We start from the raw sequence: 20046 nt of genomic DNA on the forward strand, positions 1-20046 counted from the left end.
TATTGTGCTTAAAAGTATTACCTCATTTCATTTGAAAGATTAGTTTATACTCATAAACTTTACCACATTTCTCACTACAATCTCATAACAGGTTCTATTCAAGTTTTATGTGATAAATTGCCACAATGCAAAACTGTAAGCAGGACAAATTAGAACCACTTACAATAAGGCTCCCCTTATAAATGCTAATAAAGTTTATATAATTAATGTGTAAGCACTTTATAACTGTTTATTATGCATTAAGGGCAAGCAAGAGACAAAATTGAGCGTTTTTTTGCCAAATAGTGAGGCTGATGTGTTAAACTATATATTTCATCTAGAGTTGCTTAGAATGAACATTTCAGACTAAGTTACTACCTTGTAAGCACAAATGGGTCAGTTGCTCACCCTTAATGCACAATAAACACTTATGAGTAAAATAAAGTGTTGCAGTGTTAACATGACTCAGAATAAAGGCTACCTGGCTTTCTGAAACTGAAAACCCAGGGTATGCAGGAGTTTACCCCAGAACCTACTCTGGGTTTTCAGCCCTGGTTGTGTGTATTTTCCTGCTTAATGAGGCGTTGTGTTAAAAATAAAACCAAAGCAGCCCAAAGATCTGAACTATGGATGCACAACATATAGCACCATTAATATCAGTATTTGTCTCACAGGATATATAAATCACATTAAATAAATTAGGATATTATAGAAAAGCCAGTTTCAGTAACCCATTAACTAAAGTATAGACTGTTTTGAAGCCCGTATTTGTTTTAGATTTTTTTTGCTTACATATAACACATTAAAGATTAGATTATACTGCTAAATAGATTTTTAATACAGAAATGTGGACAAATGTTTAATACTTGCTTAAATGTATTTGTCAACAGCTACGTTTAATCTGACAATTGAGGCTCTTTGAAACTTAGAATTTATTGTAAATGACTGTGTATAGTACTTTAAGCTCCTTCCTGGACAACAGAAGACCTTTACCCGTCTCTAAGGCCGAGCCTGGCTGTCCTCCTCCTTTCGGTCCTGATCCTGACCTCATGGCCAGAGGTCCTGAGGGTCGAGCCGTGGACGGGACGGTAAATTGGGAGCTTTACTTTTTGGCTCAGCTCTTTCTTCACAACAGACCAGAGCGACAGCAGACCAAGCCCCAACACATCTGTCTGCGTCTCGCTCCACCCACCCGTCACTGGTGAACCCAACAAGATACTGAAACTCCTCCACTTGAGGCAGAGACTAACCCCCAACCCAGAGGGGGCCGTCCACCTTTTTCTGCCCCAACAGTGCAGGCATAGTGAGCACGACCCGTTTATGGAGTCATGTTCACTACCTAAAGGACTGATGTCTCAGCAGGATCTGGAAAAACTAATCCATGTTTATCTTTAGTAGAACTGATCACTGCAACGGTGTTTTCACAGGTCTGCCTAAAATGTGGATCAGAACGCTGCAGCTGATCCAGAACGCTGCTGCCCGCGTCCTCACTAAGACTAAGAACGTAGAGAACATGGACCCGGTTCTGAAGTCCTCACTAAGACTAAGAACGTAGAGAACATGGACCCGGTTTTGAAGTTCTTCCACTAAGACTAAGAACGTAGAGAACATGGACCCGGTTCTGAAGTCCTCACTAAGACTAAGAACGTAGAGAACATGGACCCGGTTCTGACGTCCTCACTAAGACTAAGAAAGTAGAGAACATGGACCCGGTTCTGAAGTCCTTCCACTAAGACTAAGAACGTAGAGAACATGGACCCGGTTTTGAAGTCCTCACTAAGACTAAGAACGTAGAGAACATGGACCCGGTTTTGAAGTCCTCACTAAGACCAAGAACGTAGAGAACATGGACCCGGTTCTGAAGTCCTCACTAAGACTAAGAACGTAGAGAACATGGACCCGGTTCTAAAGTCCTTCCACTAAGACTAAGAACCTAGAGAACATGGACCCGGTTCTGAAGTCCTCACTAAGACTAAGAACGTAGAGAACATGGACCCGGTTCTGAAGTCCTTCCACTAAGACTAAGAACGTAGAGAACATGGACCCGGTTCTGAAGTCCTTCCACTAAGACTAAGAACGTAGAGAACATGGACCCGGTTCTGAAGTCCTCAGTAAGACTAAGAACGTAGAGAACATGGACCCGGTTCTGAAGTCCTCACTAAGACTAAGAACGTAGAGAACATGGACCCGGTTCTGAAGTCCTCACTAAGACTAAGAACGTAGAGAACATGGACCCGGTTCTGAAGTCCTCAGTAAGACTAAGAACGTAGAGAACATGGACCCGGTTCTGAAGTCCTTCCACTAAGACTAAGAACGTAGAGAACATGGATCCGGTTCTGAAGTCCTCACTAAGACTAAGAACGTAGAGAACATGGACCCGGTTCTGAAGTCCTTCCACTAAGACTAAGAACGTAGAGAACATGGATCCGGTTCTGAAGTCCTCACTAAGACTAAGAACGTAGAGAACATGGACCCGGTTCTGAAGTCCTCACTAAGACTAAGAACGTAGAGAACATGGACCCGGTTCTGAAGTCCTCACTAAGACTAAGAACGTAGAGAACATGGACCCGGTTCTGAAGTCCTTCCACTAAGACTAAGAACGTAGAGAACAGGGACCCGGTTCTGAAGTCCTTCCACTAAGACTAAGAACGTAGAGAACATGGACCCGGTTCTGAAGTCCTTCCACTAAGACTAAGAACGTAGAGAACATGGACCCGGTTCTGAAGTCCTTCCACTAAGACTAAGAACGTAGAGAACAGGGACCCGGTTCTGAAATCCTCACTAAGACTAGGAACGTAGAGAACATGGACCCGGTTCTGAAGTCCTTCCATGGCTCCCTGTATCTCAGAGAATAGACTTTAAAATCCTTCTGTTAGTCTATAAATCCCTGAATTAGCATCTAAATACATCACAGACTTGTTATCAGGGCATCAACCCTCCAGACCACTCAGGTCTTCTGGCTCCAGCCTGCTCTGCAGAACCAGAACCAGAACCAGAACCAGACATGGAGAAGCAGCATTTAGTTCCTATGCTCCACTGATCTGGAACAAACTCCCAGAAAACTGGAAAAGTGCTGAAAGCCTGAGTTCCTTTAAATCAAGATTAAAAACACATTTGTTTAGAACTGCTTTTGACTGTTCTAGTTAAACTGTTCTACTGAAATATCATTAGTTCAACTTTTTTAGTCCAACTGTTTATTGATGTTCTATTTTGTCTCTACATTTTATTCCTACTTGCTTATATTCTGTTTTATTTTGCTATATTTTAATCATGTAAAGCACTTTGCATTGTCTCTGTACTGAACTGTGCTATATAAATAAATTTGCCTTGCCTTACGGAGGCCTTAGTCCTCGACGCTGCCGACCCGGGTTTGATTCCGGTCTTAAGCCCTCTGCCGCACGTCCCCCCCCCCGCTCTCAAACATCTTTCCTGTCAGCCTACTGTGTGAAAAACGAGCCACTAGTGCCGTAAAAACCCAGAAAGAGTAAGTTTATAAAAAAAATAATAATAATGGTTATGGGCCATAACAGCAAAAAGGACATTAGCCAAAATGTTCCTTAATCAGAAGGCCTTGATAAAAGAAGACAGAACTCACGGTTTCCTTTCTCCTCCTGTCTTTATTCATCAGCACGGCGTCTACTGCGGCTCTGACACAACGAGTTCGATTAAATTGCCAAACGCTTTGCTTTCATTCACGGACATTAAACAGGTGGAGCGGTTAACAGAGAGGATGGTTCCAGTCTCCGGATCAGAGACTCCACATCATTTTGGTTCCATAAATACATTTTCCACATTATTTTTTTTTTTTCCTTTAACTCCCCGGTCACCAACCACTGAGACGTGTAACGGCTCCTAATATACGTGTGTGTCTGCGTGTTTGTGAACAAGAGAGAAGCGGAAGTGCGGTAATATATACAGACTGAACCGTAAAAGGTGCGTTTTCTTTTCTTCTTTTTTTTTTAACACTGCAATAAGGGGACCAAGCAATTTTACACATAGATTTAAATTTTGATGCGTTTTTGTTGTCAACAGATCGGTGGCGATGAGTTGATGTGGGTGTGGTTCTCGTCCGGCTTTCATTCCATGTATGTGGGGGAGCTGGGAGAGGCCGGCATCTGATCCAGGATCCTGCAGACGTAGCCGGCAACGTCGACGGAGCGCTCCTCGTACATCTGGATGAACGGGTCTCTCTGGTGCGTAGAAACAAAACAGCGTGAACAAAACTTCTAACGACGTATACGATATATTTTCCCCTCAGATTAAAAAGTAAACGCACCAGAAGCTCCCTGTACTTTGGCCTCTTGGATTCATCCTTTGTAAGGCTGGAAATGAGAGAGAAAAGCATCATGTTTGTCCACTAGAGGGCGGACTGACCCGGCGTGTGAGTGCCTTTGAAAGTTTCTCACCACACGTTGACAAAGGAGATGAATTTGGGGGAGAAGCGCCTCTCGTCGGAGTTGCTGAGCTGCGGCGGGTCTCCTCGCACCACCTGAGTCAGCTGGTCGAACACGCTGTTCCACTTGGGGTAGGGGAACCGGCCCGTGGCCAGCTCGTACTGAAACCAGCACATCCGCAGCAATATTAGGAAGACGGAGATGGTAAAATGGTTTTACTGCATGAAACAGACAACGCCTGCGTGCAGCAGCGCCCTATTAAATGTGTCTAAAATAATACTTTGGTCCAGGCTCATAATAACACTGAAAAACTATTTTAGGTTTAAAAAGCAAAACAACTGGACTTTTTTTTTCGAAGTTTGAAGACGTTTCACTGTTTCGTGTGTCTGCTGTCCACCTACACCTAAAGGACAAAGGACACTCTTTTGAGGACCAGAATGTCCACATTTTGAACAAACAAGACAGAAAGGGTTTGAAAGGGGGTGTGAAGGAAGCCATCTACGTTAAGATCAGGGCTTTGAACTGATTATTTTTTCCCCCAATCAGTTCGTTCCGAACAGAAACGGAATTATAACGAGTTCCACCAATAAATTGACGTTCCCAAACCGGTTAGAACAAAATAAATACTGCTCCCGGAACGGTTAATTTAGTTCCTTTCGTTTGACAAATATAGCTATTGATATTGTGTTTAGAATGAGCGTTTTACTTAACGATGGATCGTAATTTACCTATTATTTAATATGTGTAGCTCTAGTGGAGACACCACTCTCTCTCCATTCAGTCAGCGAATGTGCGATGTGATGTCACACAGGAAGTGAACCTCAGCCGTCATGGTAACGTGCGCAGGAAAATAAATAATTACTTTTTAGTTTTTAGTTAATTAGGCAACATAAACTTTGTGGAACGAAATAAAACCGGTATTAACCGGTTACCATTATTTTTAAATAAGTGTTCCAGTTCCAGAACATAAAAAATAATAATTTCCGGTTTCGTTTCTGTTCCCTGTAAAATACAAAAAGTTCCCGGTTTTCGTTTTCGTTCCTTGAACCGGATCAAAGCCCTGGTTAAGAGAGGAAAGACAACCTTAAACAGAGGAGGAGAACTTAGGTTCCAACTCTCAAAAACTTACAATACAGTTATAGGATTAATTCCTTCCAATTATCTCCTCAATCCTCACCTTCATATAGATGATAAAAACATCTCTCCTGTAAACCAGGCCAATAACGACTCCCCATTACTAAGGGGTGGACCTGTTTCAGGTTAATCTGCATGTTATCTAAGCCATAGCAAGGCCTTTGTTAGGGCAGTACTATAAAGCTTGGAGCTCCACATTACTCCAGACTTTTTGAATAGAGAAAGCTTTCTGGATGTGAAGCGAAACGTCTTCAAACTTCAGAAAAAAGTCCAGTTTTTTTTTTTTTTATTGTTTTTTTTTTGGAATGACCATGACTTGGATGACTGAGAATCGTCACCAGCATCTTTTAGGATTATAAAGCAGGAAGTCGAGTTTCATGGTGCAACAACAGCGCCGTTGCCATTAATGGACGGAGAGATGAATGGATGGAGAGATTTTTACCAACTGATGGATGGGATGTACTGACAGATGCATGTTAGAATAGACAGATGGATGATTAAATCAGGGGTTCCCAAAGTTGGGGTCACATGATGATTTGATGCTGATGAGCTACGATTTAGTATTTCTTTCTTAGCGAAACCGATACTAAACTATAACATTAAAGCCATACTAAGTTAGTTTTAGGCCAGAGACACCAGGGGGAGATGACAGAGCCCTCAATCGTCTGATAAACACTTAGATTAGCATCACAGGGACTTAGAAGAGGGTATATTAAGGGAAAAATGTTACTCAGTGTAGCTTTAAGAGAAGCTCCACATTCCTCGTTTAATGCCTTTATCTCCTTATTTTACAACTTTATTCCTATAATATTGTGACTTTATTCTCATAATTTCCCCCAAAAAAAGTTAAAATAAATCCCACCCCGCCCGGAGTAGGTCGCCAGTCTCTGGTACCGTTATGTTGGGGGTCACAGGCTGAAAAGTTTGGGAACCCCTGGATTAGATAACTGGAAGGAGGGGTAATTAGGTAATTAGATGGATGATGGGTTTAACTTTGTTGCATCAAGAAATCATCTCATATCATTCTTTGTCGTAATAACTCGTCAAAATGTTAAAGCTCTAATTCTTCAGGTAGCAGGATATTCTGTTTATTTCGGTCTAGCTGCTGTTTGTTCTGACTGCATGTTGGCACAGTTCGCCTGGTTCACCTGAAAGATCAAACTTCCCTCCCCTGTAAGCTAATTAAAGCGAGCTAACGGGGAAGACCAAAGCAGGACAAACTAACCAGCGTGATTCCCAGACTCCAAACATCTGAGCGGACGTCGTAGCCCTGCCTGGACGCGCTGGGGTCGATTCTCTCCGGCTGCAAAAAAAAACAAGACATTTTCAACTTAAAAGTTTAGAAACTAGGGCTGAACGATTTTGGAAAATAATCTAATTGCGATTTTTTTTCTTAATATTGCGATTTAATAAGATTTTTTTCCCCAGTTTAATTTACCATGTCTTTTTAAACATATACAAACAACAAATCAATTTGTTTCTTCGCTGTGCAGATTAGTTGCTAAAAGACCCACAGCATCTAAACTCAGAGCAGAAATGATTGCGTTCTGCCTACAATATATTTCAACCAAAATTTCAATTTTTACTTTTCTCTGCGTTAACCACAAGCAACAAAAATGGCATCTATATAAAGATGTTTGTAAACAAGGACTATTTAAAACAAGAACTTTTAATGTTTCTATTAATCAGAATATTATTCAAGAGAACAGCTTTTAGTTGATTTGGACATCAATCCTTGTTGAACATAAAGTGCAACCAACAAGCAAGTCTATGTATTAAACTGATTGACCTGTACTTAATGCTATGTATGATTATAAAAACTCTAAAACAAGTAATAAAATTAGATTATCTCACTGCTGCAACTGTCTTCCCTTCCATGTGGAGGCAAACCCACTTTAAACATTTTACCAACACCTAATGGACGCGTCTAATTCACTAATTGTTACATAGCCAAAAATTGCAGACTCTGCGATTTGGAAATTGCGTTTTTTTTAAAATCGCGATTATATTGAAAATGCGATTCATTGTTCAGCCCTATTAGAAACTGAAGAAAGTCTTGGGGGGGGATTACACATCTTCACCTATATTTGTGTAAGAGAATTGGGAGTTAAACAGTCCTGCAGAAAGGATGCAGCGTGAACGGGTTTCCTGATGTTTTCATCTACAACCCGCAGGACGCCGCCGTCTCTCGGGCTCACAGACTTGTTCGGCTTCTGCTCCGTCCTCTTTCTCTCCCCTCCACTCCAACACCAAGACTCTCGCAGTGAATGCAGCAATGAAAAGTGTGATAGCGGGCTTCAGTGCAGAGTGCAGGAAGCCCCTCACTGGCCCATTTACAGGCCACAAATAGATGCTGATGTCACGGAGCAGAGCGCCGCACTGCTGCACGGGAGCCGGTCGCACCTGCAGCCGTGCCTGATGGCTACTGCAGAGGAAGCAGGTGGGAAACTGCTTTAATGCAAAGATGATTTGGATTTAAACGAGCAAGGCAGTGTTTGTGTTTTACAATTTCCATCTGAATGCATTCCTGATTTATTGGTGTAATGATTAATGTCAGACTAGGAGTGCAGAGGCCAACTAATAGCCAGATAGAGCAGGCGCTAACGTTTGCTGCATCGCTTTACTAAGAAACAGGAGCAGGAACGCTCTTTTGAAAGCTCTGATACTTCTGTTCAGTCTGATAAACACAATAAACACTTTTTTGGACAGTTTAAAATAAATAAATAAATAAATAAATCAAATCACTTGGTCATAGTGGCTTTTAAAGTAATGCGTGTTCCCTTTTATTTTATGTCCTGTTTGCTGACTATGACTGGTATCCTTTTGATTGGTGGTTTAGGTTTTAGTCATTTTATTTCTAAAAAAAAAAAAGTTTGAAAACACATTATGATTCATTATACATCAGCAGAACCTTGATGGGCAATGCCTCCACTCCTGATTGGATGGCGCATTTAGGTGCGGGATGATCGACCAATTATCTTAAATTAAATGGGTTTTCTTAAAGGGACAGTGTGTAGCTAATTTGGCTTTTAATTAGCAAAAATCAAGTATTGCTTTTATAAATACATATTCTGGCAAAGTCTAACAACATAACATCAAAAATTAAAACGTTCCCATAACTTAGAATTAGTAGTTTATAAATACATAGGTGGCGGTGTGCCCACTGGGAGCTATATGAGTTTTCCCCTCTCTGTCTTCTATATGAAGGCACTCTGTCGTTGGAAGAGGACTATAAACAAGCAAAGACGTCCGTAGATCATTAAATTTACTGTTTTCTGCTGAAATGGAGGACCATCCATACTCTTCGCCCAGCGAGAGGGAAGAGAAAGTAACCAAGAAAAGAAACAGAAGTAATAGCTGGGAGAAAATTAGCATCTATATCAGCAAAGCTATTATTACCAGGTGGAGATAATTCATGAGGCAGTGGGGATTTAAAACGGATGTGGAGGTTGCAGCTTTCTGCTGGACAGGTAAGTTAATTCATATAACAGTGAAGTTTATTTTGGCTTTATGTTAGAAACAGGGCAGCGTGGTCCAGCAGCTACTCTGTCCTCCTGGCAGGGACGGCTCGTTTGTTCGTCTTCTCTTCCTGTCAGGGGCTGTGGGTACGCGGAGGGGTGGAGCGACATCAGCTGGTTCACAGCTGTAGCTTTGCAGCACCAGCGGTTGTCTTTACTCGTGTTTAATCGCTTATTTTAACTGCAGGTTAACAAATGAGCCCAAAACAAACCACGACTCACTGAAGTTACAAGCAAAATCATAAAAAAACAAGCGGACTTGGCAACAGAGCCAAAAACCATTTCACACGATGACCGTAGCTGTTAGCAGCAGCTTGGAACCAAATACGTGGAGAACATGTTGACATTTTCACATTTATGAAGAAGTTATTATGCGCTTAACGGTGAGGACGTTTGTAATTCATTTAGCGCACCGCTGTGAAAATCTTACAAACTGGAGCTTTAAGACAATCGAGAAATGATTCCTAATGATCCATAATTATCTCATGACGGCTGGCGCACATTAAGCCGTTCTCCTGGGATCTCCAACATGCAGTCGTATCTTATTTCATTGCTTTCTGGATTAGCTAAATAACATTACTCATAAATAAAAAAAATGTAGCAACAGACACTCTGAAAAAATGTTTTTTAAGCATAATGGACATTTGCATAGGTAAGAATTTGCTTTGACTAGACCACCAGCCTCTCGGTGAGACATTTGGGTTCATCTGGAGAAAAGACAGCCGCAGTACTGCTGGTTAAATTACATTTTAGTTTGTTTAGTTTGGACATAAAAATATTCTTAGTCTTCTTACATGAAAAAATCAGTTTTTATGAATCTTTCTCCTTAAATCGTTGCATCGGTGGATTCTGACGGGACCCATTGTCTAAGATCATGGAAGAACTAAACGTGTTGAATTTTATTCAGAAACTTCTGGTCTTTATTACAACCTATTTTCATCCAGTGAGTGAAAACTTGCTTCCAATGGCAGCACAGATCAACACAACTGCATGTAAATGTATCTCACAGGTTCAGCTCCTGAAGGTGGCATCACGGAAAGTAAATTATCAAACCGCTTTCAGTGGTCTGAGCTGCAGCGCATGCGGTTCACACGTTTCCAAACAGCAACTCAGCTGCTAAACATCATGACGGCTGTTGTAGCGCCGGGATCAACACACCTGCCGGTGCCAACTGGAAACAAGAACCTGGGGGTCGGGTTCCTGCGGCCTGAGCTCCCGAGGGACTCGGATTGATGAATGGAGCGTCGTCGGGTCGGCAGGCGAGCCGGGACCGGAGCAACTACCGCTAGGTAGTGATGCTGCAGGACCAAAATTAGAATGGAAACTGCAGCGAGAGACCCAACCACTGACGTAACTCTGAGACAAAGAATAACCTCGGCTGATGACGTCACCATGAGGTCACTGCTCGGATCAGCTGTTTGTGGGAAACATGGATTTCATCGATGCGGTTTGGATGCATTGTTTTTATAGATTTAGTTCTACCATTTTATGGTCCAAATTGAGATAATTCACGATCGCTCTCTCCAAGTGTCCAACCATCCCCAAACGATCTTTGGTTAGAAGCACAACCCGACGTCTATTTATGTCAGCGCGAGTCTAGCCAGCACATAAAATAAAGGTTGAGCAAATAGCTTAGAAACTCTTCAAATTAATATTTCTGGAGGGAAAAAATGAGCGGTATGAATAAACATTCACAAGTTACTCTGAATAAAAGTACCGGATTTTCTTTCTTGTAATAAAACTAGATTTGTACGTCAAATCTAGAAATATGAATTAAAAAAAAATTACCCCAACAATCGGTCATTTACAGCAATTTGACTGATGTTCTACATATATTTTTAAAATTGCAAATTCAATAGGTATTCCGTATTTTCCGGACCATAAGGCGCACTAAATATTCTTCCCAACTGTGTAACATCACTCCTTCACATCCACATCTCTTTATCCGTCTCTGTGAGGAGGACAGAGTAGCTGGACTACACTGCTCTGCTTCTAACATAAGGCCAAAATAAACGTAACTTTTATGTTGAATTAACTTACTAGGTTTATTGTTGCTAGCGCAACATATTGCATATTGTTTATATGTGCAGAGTACGCCTTTAGTACACATGATCCTCTGTGGAGTGAACTTCACCTGAGTACAGTCAGGCAGTCTTGTAGACAGCTAAGGGGTCCTCAGGTAGTGACACAGTGTACCGTAATGCTCTGAATATTCATTGAGTGGAGCGGCTTTGTTGCTAACCAAAGTCGTATTTACACATTTTAACAGATTTTTTAGCACATTGTACCACATAAAATCAGTCAGTAAGCACAACTTTAATCATATATGAGGAGCACCATCAGTTTTTAAGAAAATTTAAGGATTTTAAGGGCGCCTTAGGTTGAGTCTTAGGTTTAGTTTTTGGAAAACTTTTCAAGTGTTGAAAATGTAGCAAACTGTAGATGTGACTCTGCAGCAGTGCTGAAGTTTTCAACCGTCTAATAAAACATCTACCAAAAAAAAAAAACTGCTTATCTGCAGAACAAATGTTTGCAAACCAGAGAATCCATCATGCTGTAAAGAAATCTTGTGTTTCCATATTTTTTTACATTCAAGCCGAGGATGTTAATCCACTGATTGTTGCAACCCTTTGTGATTTAAAAGTCAAACACAAACATAAATCTATTTATGGATGCTTTGAAAACAAACTTATGCTTAAATACTGACCGCCATGTACGGCCTGCAGCCTGCATCTCTGGTTTTGGCGATGGAGTCCACCAGCTGGCCGCTGATGCCGAAGTCGCAGAGCTTTATGTTGCCGTTCCGGTCCAGGAGGATGTTGGACGGCTTGATGTCTGAGAGGAGAGAGCAGAGAGACGGGCGCTGAAAGGTGACGCGCAAACACCTGAACTCAGAGCAGCTGAAGTCCGCTTACCCCGGTGTATTATTTTCAAGTTTTCTTTTAAGTGGTTAAGTGCCTTCACAGTCTGCAGAACAAAAACAGGAAGTTACCAGATGCTGACGGATAAAAAAAAAAAAAAAAGACAAGGTGGTGAAAGAGAAACTTACAGCTAAAGTTATTTTTCCTAATATCTCCTCTGGAATCACGTCGTCTAACGAGCCATAAACAAACTTGTAAAATTTGTCTAACGAGGTAGCCATGAGTTCCATGCAAATCCAGCAATCGCCCTGAAACAAACGCAAGCGGTCGCATCATTTGCCGGAGAAACGACCCAAAATTTCAAAATATCTCGTTCCTGGACCAGACTGTTTCACCTCTCTGAACAGAGCGCCGTAAAACTGGACGATGTAAGGACAATCACTACTCCTCATCACCACGTCCAGGTCCATCAGCAGCTGCTTCTGCTCCTTCTCATCCACCGTTGACCGAATCCTCTGGATAAGGAAGAAAAATTCACGTTTTTGTGTTTTTCTATGAAAAAAAAAAAACGATCCTGTGAGAGGCATTAGCCCTGAATAAAAGATCACCTTAACGGCCATGATCATGTTGCTCTGTTTGTGCACCATCTTGTTGACGGAGCCGTACGCCCCGCGGCCGATTTCGCCCAGATCCTTCAGGTCCTCGGCTGTGAAGTCCCAGTGCTGCTCCGGGGAGATCTTCAGCTTCCCCGACGACTCGATACTGTGAGTTCTCAGCCTCTCTCTGATGAAAACATCCACTAAACATTAAGCTGGAAAACCGGCATTCCTAAAGTTAAAGGGGCTGAGGGGGGGGCTCACTCACATGTGGGGGTTCTGGAACGGCGGTCCAGCCGTGTTTAAGGAGAATCTGGTCGCGGGTTTGATCGGCGGGTTGGCGAAGTTCAGCTTCAGGGCTTTGCGTTTACCTGAGCGCCGAGAGAAACGCTAAAATTAATTTATCGGAGCAAACAAGAAGAGCAAAACTAAAAAAAAGCAATTTAAAAAAGGGAAAAAGTAGGAATGTTAAAAGTGCAAAAACAATTAAAAAAAGGACAACAGAGGGACTGAAAAGATGAGTACATGAACATTTAATAAAATATAACTGATTTCCATAGAGAAGGGGTATAAGAAGTGCATAAACGTACAGATTGAAAAAATTTGCAGTATTATTCAGAAATCTGCCTAAAGTCTGTAGAGATTTGATAAATATGTAATTCTTTTGTGTGTTGAACAATTTTATTAATAAATGGGGAGCTCTGGAAGTTCCTCCAGGGTTGCTACTATAGGATTGCTCTCAGAAACACTGCATAAAAAATAAAAAAATCTGTAATATGAAGAAGAAAAATAGGACATAACCAACTCTGGAGAAGCTGTTTTAAGCCGTGTTTGAACTGTTCACTCATTCGCTGTAGAGTCAAAAACATTGTGAGGCAACAGCGGTTGCAGTTTAAGACAAGCGTGCCCGATAAACGTTAGCACGTTTCTGCTAAAGCTAATGTTAGCATTGTTATAGAGTTAGCTTTATTGCTATTAGTGATAGCGCTAATGGTCGCATCACAGACAAAAAACAGTAGACATTAAGATAAACAGAAGCATGACATTTTTCTTTTTTCATTCATTATGTGGTGAATTTCAAGTATCATCACTAGTAATTTTGTACCAATGCGCACCTATATAGAGTAAAAATTATAATTTTTTTCATGCTTTCTTCACTTTTCATGGGTGCTGCCATCTTGGCATACAAACTGCGTGAGAATATTCATAATTGTGACGACCCAACTGCACCAGGCTCAGGAATACGAACGTGCTACTTTGCTTTTACGACTCACATACTGAACAGATCTGTCCTAGAGCGTGACCCATATACGGAGGCCTTAGTCCTCGACGCGGTCGACCCGGGTTCGAAACCGACCCGCGGTCCTTTACCGCATGTCTCTCCCCCTCTTCCTGTCAACCTACTTTCAGAAAAAGCGAGCCACTAGAGCTGCGAAAAAGCTCAAAAGAACATCAACCCCTAAGAAATGCAGACAAATGTCGATGTTGGATAGGATCTTGTAAAGGAGAGGACCTTACTGTGGAAAATCTGACCACCTAGGTGTGCTCTCTATATCTCATCATAGCCAATTATTGAATTATCAGTGACTGCAGCGTCTGTGCAGCCACGTTTATTTGGCATTTTCTCAGTGGAACGAAAACGTCCATGACACTCGTCGTCATCATGATCGGAAACACACCACACGCTGCACACTGGTGCTGTAACGAAATGGACTGGTGGTCTATTAGGTTGTCAGCAGGGGTGTTTTTGTGAGCTTCAGTGTTGTCTAGTGCAGGGGTCTTCCACCTTGGTCCTCAGGGCCCACCATCCTGCATGTTCCCCCACCTCCACACACCTAAACTAAATAAATGAGTGATTAACAGGCCTCTGAAGCATTTGAGGGCTGCTGAGTAGGTCTGCCTTTCCCTGTTACCGCAGTCTTTCTGTATAAAGACTAAAGAGCACCTGGGGGGGGGAGCAGCGAGGTGCTTTCACAGAGGGGGCCGCTGAACCCAGCTCAAACACGGTCAAGCCTGACAGAGATGCCCGCTGCCGGTAGTCAGCACACGATCAAATCTTTAAAGCTATCAACGTGTTCTCCTTGCTTTTGCCACGGATGAAGCAAAAGATCTGATGTAAAGCTTTAAATAATAAACTACATTCCAAAATCCTCCGGGCAAAACAGCAGCGTTCTTCAGGAGCCCTGCAGAGACTCCATCCGGGGAAACGGCTGAAGCTCGTTCAGCCTGAAAATCAAACCACTAAAAATAATTTCATTGGGATTAAAACTCATTTTTATTGAGGTGTTCTCTTATTAACGAGGTAAAAGATCTCAAATTCTAACTCGGTGGATCAAAACAGCCGGAGAGAGCAGCGGTCTGCTCTGGCATCCGCCATGCGGTGCTCGGAGACCGGGGAAACCCTGGATAATCTCCCCGGCATGGACGACGTTTTCTAGGCTAAACGGCTTCGCTTCTGTGTCTCTCCCAACACACAGATTTGACCAGAGTGGGTCAAACCGAAATTTAATTGTATTCAGTGGCGTCTCTGGCATGATAAGTCAAGTAGGGAAGAAAAACAAAACACCTATTAGCAGCAACTCATTTTTTTTTATGCCTACAACCTGACGTTGATAAATTTTAAGTGAAACAGATAAATTACCATAATGGCACTTTATATACGCTAAATGTAATTACATTTTTATACATAAAATTACAAATAAAGGCTCACTCATATTGTTCATTTATTGAACACAAAAGATTCACATCAATCGTTCAATGAACCAACATGGACAACCGAAACTTAACGGTCGCACACTTTCCAGCAGAACGTAAACGTAACGTTTGTATTTCCAGTATTTTGATGGACTATCAGAGCTTGGGGCCACAGGATTTGTGCCCCACTATGTCTACTGAGAGCGTACTGGGCATGCTCACTGTGATTTAAAATTTACACAATTGTTGGTGGACCGGCCCCGATATCAAGGCGCCTCAGGAAGATTTAGCCTCTGAGCTTTTCAGTTTTCTGGCAGACTTAGATATATAGACACAAATGTTTATAACAGAATTTTATTTTTACAATATTACTCTATAAAGAACGATCCTGTCCTGCTGATTATTGCGAACACAGAGCCCCAAATGCAGAGACGCCACAGATTGCATTATTTTCAATGCATGGACCCCGCCTGAAGGATAAACAAAAAGGGAACCACCAGCTTTCTATACCCAAACGAGCTGTATCAGATCCGTGGATTTATCGAGGCTTTCTCTCATTTCAATGAAGCTCTAGAGTTTTATGTGTCCATCCATCCATCTCATGTGGTACAAGTCTTTAAAACTGTTGACGTGTTCCTGCCATGGCTGCAGACATGTTAGCAACCCGTTTCCTGACCCTAGACCTGTAGACGTCCTGCATGGAGGGAAGATCAGCCTCTAAGATCCGCTCTGAAGACCTGATTGTTCGTAGAAGTTTGGGCTTTTGTTGAATTAGGTTATTTATTTTTATTCTTTCCCCCATGAATCCATTTGGACAGCTTTTTTACCTTAATAAATAAGACCCTTACTTAAAAACTGCCTTTTATAATGACGCAGGTCAAATTTGGCTGGTATTAAAGCTTATTTGGTAATCTAAAATACATTTAAGTGTCTCAAAGAGGCGAAAAAGAAATCTGTCAGGAGGAAAACATTCTTCCACAGCACTTTACTGCATGTATCACGTTGCACCAATATAAAAGTCACGATGGCAACGAATAAAGGAAAGAGTGAACATTTCAAAAACAGCATCTGCTGCAGGACTGTTCTGGTTTCTAACGCTTTAGATTTTTGATAACATCTGGATATTAGGAACTATACCACAGCACATCAGGAAACTAAATTAAAGGTATTTACTACAGATTGGCTGGTTTAGACAGAAATCATTTCAGCTTGCTAAACTAAACAGCTTTCAATCACTTCATTTACACCCCAACTCTCTGATATCGTAACAAAAACACGGCAAAGCATGCTGAACTTCACCCTGAATGAAAAAACAAGAAAAAAAGGGGTAAAATAATAATAATTAAAAAAACACACACTGGGATGGAAACATGCTTCCAAGATCAACTCCTTTTGATTTCACCTTGCACCAAATGTTTGCACCGACCCCAAACACCACAGGAATGTGTGCAGGCATAGGCCAAACAGTGCTAGAAGGGACAACTTCGGTGTTTTCGCTGCACATCAGAGGACAGCTGAAGTGTTCCCACACCCCCAAATAACGGAGGCAAAACGGGACAAGCAAGACGTCTTCTGCTGGTTAGTTGCACACTGAAAACCACAGAGTTAGAGCTTTGGAACTGGTCGGCCTTTAGTCGCCAGCGCCACTCCGTCCCACGGAGAGAGAACGGAGGGGCAGAGATCTGCTACGAGGCTCTTGTGCCAAAATGTCAGCGGAAAAATGTGCATGCTACTCAGAGCGGGTCTGCCGTTTCTGTGCATGCTTGCAGCTATTCGCTTATGGTCAAATAAAAGCTGTGGAGCACATCTGCTTCTGGCACAAGCCTCGGCGGGCCAACCGGGGGTTTAGGCTCGGATTAGTGGAGAACAGCAGGACAGACGCCCTCCATACCAAAGAGTCAGGCGGAAAGAGAGAGAGGTGAGTGCTGTTGGTGCTGAAGCAAAAGAAGTTTGGCTTACTTGGGTGAGCTCCAGACAGGTTTATCTGAAACCCTAGAGGTGAAAAGAAAGCTTTTATTTTATGTTCCAGAATCCTCAGGAGACTGCTTTGTCGGTTAGACATCAGAGTCTGGTGCTTTAAATTTGCCTCTTGGTTTTGACAGCGAAAGGTTAAAAACATCTTTGGAGAAATCTGCCTTGCTCTGCAGTTTTTAGTCGAGCTTCTGGAGGATCTTTGGTTGTTTGCAGACAGAATGCATTGTATGAAAAGAAATGCATCGGCATGCATCTACAGGACTGCTACAAAGTCATGATGAAATGAAGGTAAAATAAGAAGGAGCTTAAAATAAAAATAAAAATATAGATAGAAGAACCATTTTTGAGATAATGCACAGGAAGCATTTTATTTTCTCCGGACAGCTCACCATCAGTCAGCATCACATCAGGAGTTAGGAAGCAACAATCAAGCAGCGTTAAAGTAAGAAATGAAATACAGTCAGAGGAATACAATCAGGACTAAATGTCTAATCATTTTAGGATTAAGCTGAATAAATCACAGCTGATAAAGCTTTTTATCATTGCTATAACAAAGCTTAGCTGCAGCAATTGTTCAAAAACGTGAAGAGAAGTTTTATTTATTTAATTTTCACACCAATGAGTCAAAGAAGTGTGCAGTTACCTGTTTCACTCTGACATCTCCAGCAGGTGTTGGCCTCTGAAAGTTCAAATGAGACAGTGTTTCCGTAAAAATACTGCGCTGGCGTGTAGAAAAATCTATTTAATTCAGATTTAGCGGCTGCAACCTGTTGGAAAACACTAAAAACTCACCAAACGTCAATAACACAGCGACGGACAACTTTGTTGTGTTTAGGTGTTCAGTTCAGTAATCGGATGAACTTCCAATGATCAACTCTAACATAACCTCAGAAAAATGTAAATATACAAAACTCAATTCATTTTATCAATTTAGAGCAAATTATTTAAAAAGTAACATCAGGGTACGCACACAAAGCAAATCGGTTCAATTTATATCAAATTACACATATTCACTCCAGTCAACTGCAGCTCAATACGGTTAACTTCAAACATGGTATAGTCCAGTTCAATTGAACAAAGTCACATTTAAATAAAAGTTCTTTTTTTTTTTTACAGTCCACTTTAATAAAGCTGGCTCCAATTCATTACAACCCACTTCAGTCTAACTTGCTCCAATTCAACATGCTAGAATGTAAACTGAAGTCCATTGACAGACAATCCAAACTCAATCTTAACCTGACTAAATTCAACTCAGTCCATCTATATTAAATTCCAGTCCACTTCTATTAGCCTAGTTCCAATTCAATCTAGCCACAATCTTTCAATCTTTCCACTCCAATTCAGTAATAATTTGCTGCAATTCAACAGGCATTTCCATCTCCATTAAGAGGCATTCCAACATAATCTCTTTATAATGTAATTCAATGCAACAGAAGCCAGTTTAAATCAAGGTTTAATTACACAAAGTCCATCCATATCGCTCTCCAGTCCACTTCTATTAGACCAGTTCCAATTCATTACCGTCCAATTCAATCCAGCAACAACTCGATTCAATTCGATACTATCCAGTGTAATGTCCAAAAAAAGAGGAATTCCAATTCAATTTATAAAAAAAATGATTCAATACAAAACATCAAAGTCACAATACAGTTAGTCCAATTCAAGCCAAACCCATTCCAATTCACTGGTTTCCACATTAACCCAGTGATAAACTGTTTCCATACGCTTTTGCAAATTCCAAAAGCACACATTTTAAATTTGCAACAGAAGCCAGTTTAAATCAAATCCAATTCATTTCTGTTTTTTTTTTTAATTATCTATTAAATAAAATTCTGTACATCCACATTACAATAAAGAGACAATTCTAGTCCAGATTATTCTGACCCCGTCCAGCTCAACCCAATAAATGCAAATTTAGTGCATCATTTAATGAAAAACGCTATTTTATAAGGAACTCTCCAAAACCAAACCTAAACAAGTCCCTGAGTAAATTCCCCAGATCATCGGGCCGCCATTGTTCCCGGAGGATTGGTCTCTATAACCGGGAAGGTCCGCTAAATGTGACAGCTCGATCCTTCCATGGGGAACGCTGCTCGGCAGGGCTTAGCCTCCCAGGGCTAGCCGTGCTAACGTTAACCTTCACGGCGGCAGAACGGGGGCCGGGCCGCCGCGCTTACCCTGCATGCCGCTCATGGTGGTGGTGTGCTGGGACTGGGACTGCTGCTGGTAGAGGTGGGAGCCCGCGTTGCCGCCGCTGCCGCTGGCTGCCGTTGAGCTGTTTGAACCAGGAGACGCCATTGTTGTGTGTTTGAATTCCATCAGCAGCGCCGGGGGCTGCAATGCAGAGAGACTCGGACAGCAACTTCACTCCCTTTTTCCTCCTCGCTGCTGTGGAAAATGCAGCACCGCTGGCGGTGGGTTAGCAGCCCCGAGAAATAAAACTGATGACGGGTTATTAAAATAAATAAAATAAAAAAGCACAAGCCCGAGGAATTAGTAAATATGCGTTAAGCCTGAAGGGGGGTCCGTCAGAGGCAGCCTGTCCTGTGACAAAAACAAACACCCAGCTATGCTAAGCTAGCCAGACGGGCTAACAATCAGCTGACATTTCGACACCCACAAACCGCAGCAGGATAGCAGCTGTTAGCCGAGGAGGAACCGGATGTTGTGCAGCAGCTCTTTCAAAATAAAACTCGCGGCGCCATTTCTTTATGACGCTGTTCCAATAAAGTATATATATAAAAAACTGGACTGTTTTCGAAGCTAGAAGACTTTCCGCTTCCTATCCAGAAAGCTTTCTCAATTCAAAAAGTCTGGATTTGAGGGGAGTGGTGGCCGAGTAGTTAGAGCACTGAGGTTCTGAGTTCAACTCCCACAAGCTGCCATTCTGGGTCCC

General features: G+C 41.8%; 1 protein-coding gene across 4 annotated transcripts; it reads right to left on the reverse strand.

Moving 5' to 3' along the window:
• Window positions 1-3576: 3576 nt before the first annotated feature.
• On the reverse strand, window positions 3577-19795 carry map2k4a (mitogen-activated protein kinase kinase 4a). Of its 4 annotated transcripts, XM_012880801.3 has the most exons (13): window positions 19328-19795; window positions 17794-17829; window positions 17136-17168; window positions 12751-12853; window positions 12495-12669; window positions 12282-12401; window positions 12075-12194; window positions 11941-11992; window positions 11733-11860; window positions 6733-6810; window positions 4386-4534; window positions 4256-4301; window positions 3577-4169 (listed from the first exon to the last, which is right to left on the reverse strand). In XM_012880801.3, the coding sequence occupies exons 1-13, from the start codon at window positions 19467-19469 to the stop codon at window positions 4056-4058; spliced, it is 1296 nt and encodes a 431-aa protein (XP_012736255.2). In that variant the 5' UTR covers window positions 19470-19795; the 3' UTR covers window positions 3577-4055. The 4 variants fall into 4 exon arrangements, with proteins under 4 accessions (XP_012736255.2, XP_036004637.1, XP_012736256.2 ...); XM_036148744.1 differs by lacking the exon at window positions 17136-17168 and having other exon boundaries at window positions 12751-12841; XM_012880802.3 differs by lacking the exon at window positions 17136-17168.
• Between the last annotated feature and the right edge of the window lie 251 nt (window positions 19796-20046).

This window comes from Fundulus heteroclitus, chromosome 16 (assembly GCF_011125445.2).
Source record: "Fundulus heteroclitus isolate FHET01 chromosome 16, MU-UCD_Fhet_4.1, whole genome shotgun sequence".
NCBI lineage: Eukaryota > Metazoa > Chordata > Actinopteri > Cyprinodontiformes > Fundulidae > Fundulus > Fundulus heteroclitus.